Below are 10233 nucleotides of genomic sequence, written 5' to 3'. Positions count from 1 at the left end.
GCTAGCGGCTGCTCGCCGCTCGTACGTGTCTGGCCTCAGAGTAGACATTTGCCCGTGCGCCCGCGCGGTGCCCTCGCGAAGGCAGCTGTTGCACTGACCGTGGCGAGGCCAGCCTGGCGGACGCAGTGTGACCGAGAGTGAGAGTGGAACGCCGCGCAGCTGTGGGCGTCGTCTCCGCCCCCCGCCCCCCGCCCCCCCTGCCCGCCAGCGGCGGCCCCCCTTGCCACACCCGACACAGTGTCCCGTAAGAGGCGATGGCCCGAGGGCAGCCGCCCCACTCTGCTCGCGTTCCGCGAGTATAAGAGCCCGCAGCGACCACCCTCAGCTACACACAAGTCTTCACAGCTTCATCCGTCCGCAGCTCTGCAGCAACAAACCTACCCGCCAACATGAAGGTTCTGGTAAGTCACCGTTCACAAGCTCTTCGATACTTCTCCCGGCAGCAAATCACTAATCCGGCGTTTCGAACATTTCACCCATCGACGTCACCAGGCGAATAATGTTCTGAACGTATACTCCGTATTATTCGTCCATTCCATGCAGTCCTTTCGCATTATACAATAACGTTGCACTTACTTTGACCAGACTGATGATTCCAACTGTTTTCTATTCAAATTGTCGGTTGATACTATTTCATACGTTGGTACGACCTCTACGCCAATTGGTCTCTTAGAGTAGCTCTCCATACAGCTCTCTTACGCGGTACAAGATCGTTTCATACATATGGCCATTCTCCATCATCGGGTTCAAAATGGTTCAAATGGCTCTGAGCACTATGGGTCTTAACATCTGAGGTCATCAGTCCCCTAGAATTTAGAACTACTTCAATCTTAATAACCTAAGGACATCGCACACATCCATGCCCGAGGCAGGATTCGAACCTGGGACCGTAGGGGTCAGGCGGTGCCAGACTTAGCGCCTAGAACCGCTTGGCCACGCCGGCCGGCCCATCTTCAGGCAAGCAAAACAAGCACTTTAATTGACACGTACATTTTATCCAGTCTTCTACAGTCATGTAGTAACGTAGCTTCAGTTTCACCCACATGAAAGATCTGAACACTGGAACTTGAGTTAGCAACAAACAATACTTTTCTATGCACGGTTATAGTCTCTGCTCTACTTGTCTCTTAGAATAGCTTTCTGAATACCTGACAGCTATTAGCTGGGACCGGAGCGTTTCAAGTATCTGGCTCACCAATAGTTTGAACACGTGCTCTGCCATCACCAGATAATATTTTTCTTGCTTTTATAACACCTCTCCGGCCAGCGTTCAACTATTGAATTAAACAGGAGCATTTCTAACATCTGACCAATTATTATCTTCAGGCAGACAAGTTGCTGTTCATATGAGTTTTCTAACTCGTACGTTTCATCCAGGACAGGCTCATTGTGCAATAACGTTACATCTACTTTCGCTAGACAAACATTTCGGACTTTAGAATCATTCTCATTATCAGGTGATACTTCTCTATATGTGGCTCCAACCTCTGATGCACTTGCTTCACGTTCACTGTGTACGCATTGAGGTGAAGGTATACACCAATAGGAGAGTACATTTCGGTATAGTCTATACTTGATTTAGAGTAAGAAGTAAGCCATGAAAACTAAACCTGAGGCTCATTGCAATGGGATAGTAAATGTCAACTGCCTAGTGTAGGAAGTGTGAACATGATAAGAAGCACTTTGAACGACGCAATATTCACTTTGCGAAATTTACAAAAAAAGTAACAAAAATCGTGACTTTCATGCCCGGCATCATAATCCAACAATAATCAGATAGCATTATAAAGTATCGTTTCTTTTCATACTGCCTTTGTATAGTAGAAATGAGTTTACGTAACATATCTGATACTTTTTTTTTTTTTTTTTACATATGTTGCACTCTAAATCTCGTCAGTCTTGTATCCCTTCATTCACCACCGCATTTTAGTTCGAAGCTCCATCCTTCTGAGGAAGTTTCGTGTTTCCTTCTTGAAACATGACATGGCCATTTCTTTCAATGTTAACCAGCCTTCAACATGTCCATGTTTCTGAAGCGTCGTGATGCGAAAGCTACAACCACATCATCTCCCATACTTGTAGCTGAGATACGAGAGAATTTGTAGGAGAGGTGTGCAAATCACTCTGCACTCCTACGTGGCCGTTGTCATTCACATCTGCTGTGTTGTCGGGCCGCTTGATATTCCTCCCGGAACTTTTTGAGCACTCGACATTTCGAACCCTGTTCTTTAATCTTCTACTGGATTCCACTGGTGTCCCTGGCTGGCTGTTGCATAGGGAAAACTGTTCAGCCATCTAGGGGTACCGTTGGAATTCTGAAGAAGTTTCTACCAGAGGGTTCGAATCTTCGAGCGTTGAAGAAGCAGAAATCAGACCCGGCCCAGCGATTCAGTAGATCATCAGATTCGTAAATCGTCTGCATGTTTGATCCGTGGGCTTTAAGAATTCTTTCCTTTAGATCCTGTTTGATGTGTCGTAGTAGAAGAGGGTTATTTTCATCCTGCACATCACCTTTTCGCTCATTGCACATCCCTACGTAGTCACATTTTGTAGTCACAATTGTCTCACTCTAAAAGAACATGTACACAACTCGTGTAGCCCTGTAGTATATTCAGCACTATGCATGAAGTTTCGGTTTATTACTACTTTATCCAATCAAACACATTTTGCAGAAAATATCCAGATATATCACTGAATGTGCCTGCAGTATCATGTAACTGTACGACATATAGTTCGGGAGATATGACATCATAAACAGTGAGATTTCGTTTTGAAATTTTGAATAGTCTGTGGATGAATAACCCTAAACTAATTAAATCAACATAAAGGGACTTCTAGTCTTTAAGCATAAAGGTTTTACATGCATTATGTAAAATGTTTATCGCTAACTCAGACTTCTGAAGATCTTATATACATGCGTGTTCGATTCTTTAATGAAACAGTTTGCACGCCTACTCTCCTAAACCGAAAAGCAGAGATCACATTATGGCATTAGTCACATTTGGACATCTTGGGACAGAGGCTAGAAGAGTTCAGACGAATGTTTCAGCTACGGGTAGGTAGCTACTGATCGAGCATGCGTTGGGATACCGCCAGCAATACGTGTGATACGTCATAAGCCCAGCACGTAGGCACGCTTCAGTGGAACCCTGGATCACAGCGGATTGGCGCGTCACGATAGGCTGTAACGCCTCATCACTATTCCGATGGCGAGTTAGCGCAAAGCGCGGCAGACTCGACCCATGTACCTATGGATGGTGCACTACGCTTATGTGGGGGAAACAGACGGGGGCTGACGGGGTCCGGATGGACTAGTGACACCCATACAGTCCAGTGACGCGGAAAAGGCAGAGAGAACTAATGTGCAGGACACTTGAGAATCCTCACAGATAAATAAAAGAATGGTAGATCCCAAACAGGTCTAGCCATCGCAACTCCTTTACAGATCCTCTACTACAGGAGTTGGGATTATTCCGAAGACGGAGAATGGCGGAGTGTACTTTACCCGTCTCGTATTTAACCTTTCCTACTCTACTCGCGGATCGTATGTGGGAATAAAAGTCAATCATATGTGTCCATGTGAGCCAGAATTTTGTTGTAGGTTATGGTCATTACACAAGTAAATTGGAGGTGTTTGGTGAATGATCACTGTAATGTAATCCTGTTTCTCGTAACATCTTCCGTGTTTGAAGGTAAAATCTTCTAGGATGTTAGGCTATATCAAGTCCCTCTTCAGTTACCACCTTACACAGTCGACGTTTCGCCACTTCTGCTGAGTTGTCCTTCAGGACCTTCTGGTGCTCCCCGTCTAAAGACTGGGACGCTTCAACGTCAGCGACCATGAAAGCTTCCTGTATTACACTTTGAGCCAACTACCCAGCGACGAAGAGAGCGTCTCTGCTCTTGAATACTGTCTGCCTCTTCAGTCTATTCCTCACGGTAAGCCGGCGGGGGCGGCCGAGCGGTTCTAGGCGCTTCAGTCTGGAACCGCGCGACCCCTATGGTTGCAGGTTCGAATCCTACCTCGGGTATGGATTTGTGTGATATCCTTACGTTAGTTAGGTTTAAGTAGTTCTAAGATCTAGGGGACTGATGACCTCAGAAGTCTAGTCCCATACTGCTCAGAGCCATTTGGACCATTAGAACCTCACGGTAAGAATCCCATATCGACAAACAGTCTCAATAATTGTTCGAACGAGGGTTTAGTGAGCTACAAACGGTGATCAGAAACTAAGGTTACAAGGCCCATGTTCCTCTAATTTCGCCTGTTGTGGAGTAATTAGAAATCGAGAGTGGCCAATCTAGCATGACGTCAACAGATTTGAACACAGGTCGAGTGCAGGAGCTGAATCGGGACAACAAGGGATCACCTGGGAGGCTGGAGACTGGCTTTAGCCTAGCGAGATGAAACACATTGCGACAACGTTGCTCCAAATGCAAAGGCAGGATTTGTAGCAGAAGGGCACATTCAAATTCGTCCTACAAAGCGATAAGTGCCTAAACGGTTAAGGAGACTATGACGAAAAAGGAACCTAACGTTCTATCGGTTTGCTGTATTGGTTGTACCAAATAAAATGTACATGTTTGGTTGCAGGTTTCTCAGCGTTAGTTTCCGATTACTAGTCGCATCTTTCTCGAGCGTAATAACATCCCCTACATATTCTTCCAATAAATCTGTGCCCTTATATTAGTTCCTACACGGCCAAATAAAGGGAAACTATGGCGAATTGTAAACTGTGGCCAAAAGGATCATCTGCGACCTACACGAAACATTATGAGAAATGACAGTCACAGTCACTCCTACAAGCGATCCGGTACCTACAGTAATTCGAATTTTTTGGGCTTGCAGGTCGAAATTACAGCAGAACCGCCATACCATGTGTAATAAAGAGATTCCAGTATGGAGATATCAAAACGAAGAAAAATGCAGGTGTCCCTAAGATAGGACAATAGGATATAAAGTATTCATCTACGATTCCTAAATTTAAATATCGCGAGTCGTCTATCGCTGTGTGGCGAAGGGTTTTTGTTTTGCCATTATGGTATATCCCATTCTTCCGTTACAGTCGTAAACTATGAGCGATAAGAAAGTCTGTTAGTATTTACCCGTCTGAGTCCGAGTTTCCTGGTTTTCCCCGGTAAGTATCACTTCGCGAGATGTAAAGCTCATCACCCTGTTCTATTAATACTATTTAATAGGGGGTCCAGAATGGAGAGCGTTTCATGAATTATACATTCTGTACGTAGGACCATAAAAACTTTTTGCAATGTGACTAGGCTCATCACAACCTAGATAAAATGGACGAGTTCTTAAAATGTATTCTCAATGCATTTTTGGCTGAAGATGACGATCGATTGTGTGTTTGAAACGCTCCAGTCTCTCGTAAGAGAGTTCATCACAGAAAGTTGAACAGGAAACATGTAAATTTATTAAAATATCTTGCATCTTTTTAGCACCTATATTTTTGCGACGTTGGGACGTGATGCGAGAATTGAATGGTCTATTTGAATCACATGTTAAGAGAAGTGCAATGAGGAACCGCACTTCATGCCAGACTGCCAGCGCTGTTTGGAATGCAAGCTATTTCGTTGCATTTCACTGATAAAATCTTCTAGGATCATCAACCGAGTCATAAGCGTCGTGTTGACGCAAACTTTATTCAGAACTCGCCTGAGGGTGACGAGCAAGAAGCTCGTCGAAACGTTGGGATAACATGACACCAACACTCGATTGACAACCCGAGAATATTTCATCGGTTAACATGTTCTGTCTACCTGATAACACTTTCCGCACCGTCCATTGTGTAGAATCGCCAGTGTGAGTGCTGCACTGCTAAGACCACAGGCTCGCATTCGAGGGGGCGACTGTTCAAATCCGGACATATATACTCAGATTTTTCTAATTTTGTTTTTTAAATCGCTCAAGAAAAATCCTCTAATGGTTCTGTTGAAAGGACACGGTCGACTTCCTTTCCTCCCCCGTACTCAAAGAGAGCTTTTGCTTCGACTCTTATTGCCTCGTTTACGATGGGACACTAAATTCTAAACTTGAGTGCTTACACAAAGTACACGTCGTAGGAATTGCAGTCGTTTCTCCTACAACTTGTGTCACATCTGCCTAGCACACTTTACTTCTTGTGCAGTGCCTTGATACAGTTTACCTGCAAAGTTTTATTACTATGTCTATGGTACGGAAGACATTTTCTTTGTTATTAATATCATTTATGGAATCAACAATCGACAGTAAATCGTGGTGCTAATTCGAGTTTGTGCTCTGTTTGTTTGAGTGCGTGTCTCAGAGAGAGGATCAACTGCATAGGGGCAGCAGAATACTTGTAGCTAAGAGACGCCTTCTTGCTTACAGGCTATTGTCTTCCTCGCCCTCGCCGTAGTCGCCTACGCCGAAGAGGCCGCTGAGAAGAAGGAGGCCGCCCCCGAGGCCGTCGCCGAGGAGAAGAAGCAGGAGAAGCGCGGTCTCCTGGGTCTGGGCTACGGCGCCGCCCCCGCCATCGGCTACGCCGCCCACGGTATCGGCTACGCCGCCCCCGCTGTGAGCTACGCCGCCCCCGCCGTGAGCTACGCTGCCCCCGCCTACGCCGCATACGCCGCCCCCGCCGTCGCTAAGGTCGCCGCCCCCGCCGTGGCCTACGCCGCCGCCCCCGCTGTCGCCAGGGTTGCCGCTCCCGTCGCCAGGGTGTCCTACGCCGCCCCCGCCGTCAGCTACGCCGCCCCCGCCGTGAGCTACGCCGCTCCCGCCTACGCCGCCTACGCCGCCCCTGCCGTCGCTAAGGTCGCCGCCCCCGCCGTGGCCTACGCCGCCCCCGCCTACGCCGCCTACGCCGCCCCCGCCGTGGCTAAGGTCGCCGCCCCCGCTGTGGCCTACGCCGCCGCCCCCGCCGTGAGCTACGCCGCCCCCGCTTACGCTGCGTACGCCGCCCCCGCCATCGCTAAGGTGGCCGCCGCCCCCGCCCTCTCCTACGCCGCCTACGGCTACGGACACGGTCTGGCTTACCACTAAATGCCCCACCAAGAACAGGATGTGCCACTTCACAGTTCAGGTGAGTTCAAAAACCGGACAATACGTGGAGAAATCATTTAGTCTGAGACCCACGAATTACATTACCATTTGCAAGTTATAATGCTACCAGATACTGTATGTTATCACTTTCCACTAACGAGGTAACAGTTTCATCAAATATGTACGTCACCATCACCTGCAGTTGCACTTTCCCAAGTGCTAATTACAAACTCCTCCACATCTTCCTATGAAGTAATCTCCTATAGTTGCTACCGTCGTCCAGTTCTCAACATGTCCATCTATATGACGTCAATACAGAGTGTTCTAGTTCTTGTTATCAGCCGATCCCCTTCATTTCACTTTCCTGCTTTACTTGAGTCTTTCTTGGTGGTTCCAATTTGACGTATGCTATGTTAAAACGAGCCATCTCACTCACTGCTTCTCCTCTGGTCCACTTTTTTGTGTGTCATGGACGTGAAGAACACAATATGCAATACCTGTAGTCCTATTTCTAGTTTCATCGTCCACTATTCCTTCCATCAGCACAAGCTTTCTTTATACCGTCCAACCAAAGTATTCTTGATCTTCCTGCCCACTGAATGTTTCCAACTTCTCTCTCCACATTTAATCCAGCTGTCCTCACGGGTACCATCCTTACCATGAGCCCAAACCTGTACTGTATAAATGTTTTTCCTCGTTCTACTAGTGCTGTCTTCAGAACAGTTATCTCACCCTCATCTCTTCACTTCTCAATTGATCCAATTTTGTTGGGACTGTAGACCTGAAGAACTTGGTCTACGGACACCTTTCGTCGTGATGATTCACTTTTTCGAGGCTGGGGCTACCTTTGAAAATCACTGGGTTTGCTTCTTCCGGGACCTTGGGACCTCATAAAAGCGATTTAACATTCTCGTAGATGAAAGAGCTCTTCTGTACCCTACTGGACAACTTCTTTCAAATGGTTCAAATGGCTCTGAGCACTATGGGACTCAACTGCTGTGGTCATCAGTCCCCTAGAACTTAGAACTACTTAAACCTAACTAACCTAAGGACATCACACACATCCATGCCCGAGGCAGGATTCGAACCTGCGACCGCAGCAGTCGCACGGTTCCGGACTGCGCGCCTAGAACCGCGAGACCACCGCGGCCGGCGACAACTTCTTTCAAGGCTACATTGTCGTAAGAATTTACACCTCCAAGTTACGCAGAGTTGTACACATTCTGTAGGGGGCGGTCACCAGTTACCGAATCAGTGTCATTACTGCGGTTTTTACTTCACTTATTTTGAGACATTATCTTATTTTGAGATTTTATCTTGTTTTGTTTGTCGAGCCTCAGTACTAGCTCAATTTCTGTCGAGATCAAATACGTTGTATTTCCACATGGTATATATTAGCATTTTTAAAACAGACGAGCTACTGTAGCCAGAAAGTATTCTCAGAATAACTGAATAAGGGGATGGGACACATTGCATTAGTTCAAACATCGGAAGACCCCAAGGCCGACTACCTACAATTGGAACACGCTCAGTAAAGAACTTATGGTGTTCAGAATTCGAGTTAGTGACACCTTTACCTTTTTTGAGTTAAAAATTTACTGAGACACAAATAGAAAGTTTTGATAAATTTTATCTGCATTTACAAACGCTCTCTCATAGAATATGCAGACTATTTCTTAGTCCTGGTTATCAAAGGATCTCACCCCCCTCCCCCCCCCCCCCCCCCCCATCTCGTATTTTGGCAGTTAAGTGGTTCGAATTGTGTAGTTTTATGTTTTAATCTATAAGTAAAACATATTCAGTTAGGAATGGCCACGTTTCTTTCACATATACTCAAGTGGAAGGGAAAAAAAAGTTGTTAACCAACATTCTTCACCTTTTGACACTCGAGCCCTTCTCTCTTGATCCGACACACTCTGCTGTTCAGTATCATACTTGTTTCACATAACGATACTAATATTGCCAAACACACACTTTCCGTACTAAGTGAGAACTCCATGTTGCCTTCTTGATGCTTTTTACCAGATATGTTTCACTACTTGTGCGTATCACTGATATTGGGCAAGTTTCGAAGGGTAACTATACACACTAGAAAACTCTAACTACCTTCAGTAATTCACAGGAGAGGGAACAGTTCCAATTCAGTTAGCATATAAATGGAGTACATTGCATAATATAAGCCTAAGTGATAACGAGCTGGTAATCTTCTCTCAACGCAAAGAGCATCGTAAGACCTTCCGAAGTTAAACCTGACGATCCCCTTTTGCTTTGTCCGCAGAGTCCGCAGTGCTGTTGGCAAACAGGATGGAGCCTCGACGCTGCCGCCACGGAGTGAACTCTCCACCAAACTCTTCCTTCACTTCTCACCAGTCGTCGTCAACGACTCTCTTCCATCAACTAATTTATTGATTCCATCGCTGCGCCCAATGAATAACAGTCACTCACTGTTGTGCACGCTTCTTCAAACAACGTCGGTGGTCTTGCTACCTTCGACGGGATCTGTTTTCTAGAAATAAACTATATAAATATATATATACTCCGTTTTGTTTTCTTTTCCCCTTAATCATCCACCAATAGTACACAGCAAATAAACTGCACACAGCAACTGACATCAGATACTCATATAAAGCGATGGTTGTATCAAAAAAATTTTAATCAGTTATAAGTTGTCCACTCTAACGTAAAAGTATCGAACAGAGTTCTACTTAGTCTGGAAAGGGACTTTACTGATGCGACAATATTTCTTATAATACAACGATTGATATATTTCAAACATCCATTCAAGAGAAACTGAATCGTATTGGTGAGATTTGGGTTTCGTAGTTTAAACTGACAGAAAGAAGAAATAGAGTGACAATTTGATGCAACACAGCCTGGATATAGACAGTCTAGTAATGGAAGTGTGGCTGATGAAAATGGTAGAGGGAGACCAAGGCTTGAATATAATTGCTGTTTACAGTGAGTATACAGTGATAAGCCCAAATATTACAACCACTGCCTACTGCGACATTGGATGCCCCCTGATGGCGCTGTGGAAACATAGGGAGTAACAAAAGTATGTAAACGGAGCAGACACGGACGGGGGATTACCGCAGCAAAGATATGGGCTGCAAATCGGGAAATCCATTGAGATTGACTTTGACAAAGGAGAGATTACACAGGTCTGCAAAAAAGTTTTTTTTTAAAGTTGTTTGAAATTTGATAAGTGACTTTAA

General features: G+C 45.6%; 1 protein-coding gene across 1 annotated transcript; it reads left to right on the top strand.

The window, feature by feature from the left end:
• Positions 1-293: 293 nt before the first annotated feature.
• On the top strand, positions 294-9554 carry LOC126292024 (cuticle protein 16.5-like). Its single transcript, XM_049985820.1, has 3 exons — positions 294-401; positions 6365-7058; positions 9297-9554. Exons 1-2 carry the CDS (start codon positions 390-392, stop codon positions 7016-7018), a joined length of 666 nt encoding a protein of 221 aa, XP_049841777.1. The 5' UTR covers positions 294-389; the 3' UTR covers positions 7019-7058; positions 9297-9554.
• Positions 9555-10233: the final 679 nt, after the last annotated feature.

This window comes from Schistocerca gregaria, chromosome 9 (genome assembly GCF_023897955.1).
Source record: "Schistocerca gregaria isolate iqSchGreg1 chromosome 9, iqSchGreg1.2, whole genome shotgun sequence".
Taxonomy (NCBI): Eukaryota; Metazoa; Arthropoda; class Insecta; order Orthoptera; family Acrididae; genus Schistocerca; species Schistocerca gregaria.
The sequence above is the reverse complement of the archived record's forward strand: the minus strand, read 5'-3'. Positions and strand labels throughout refer to the sequence as shown.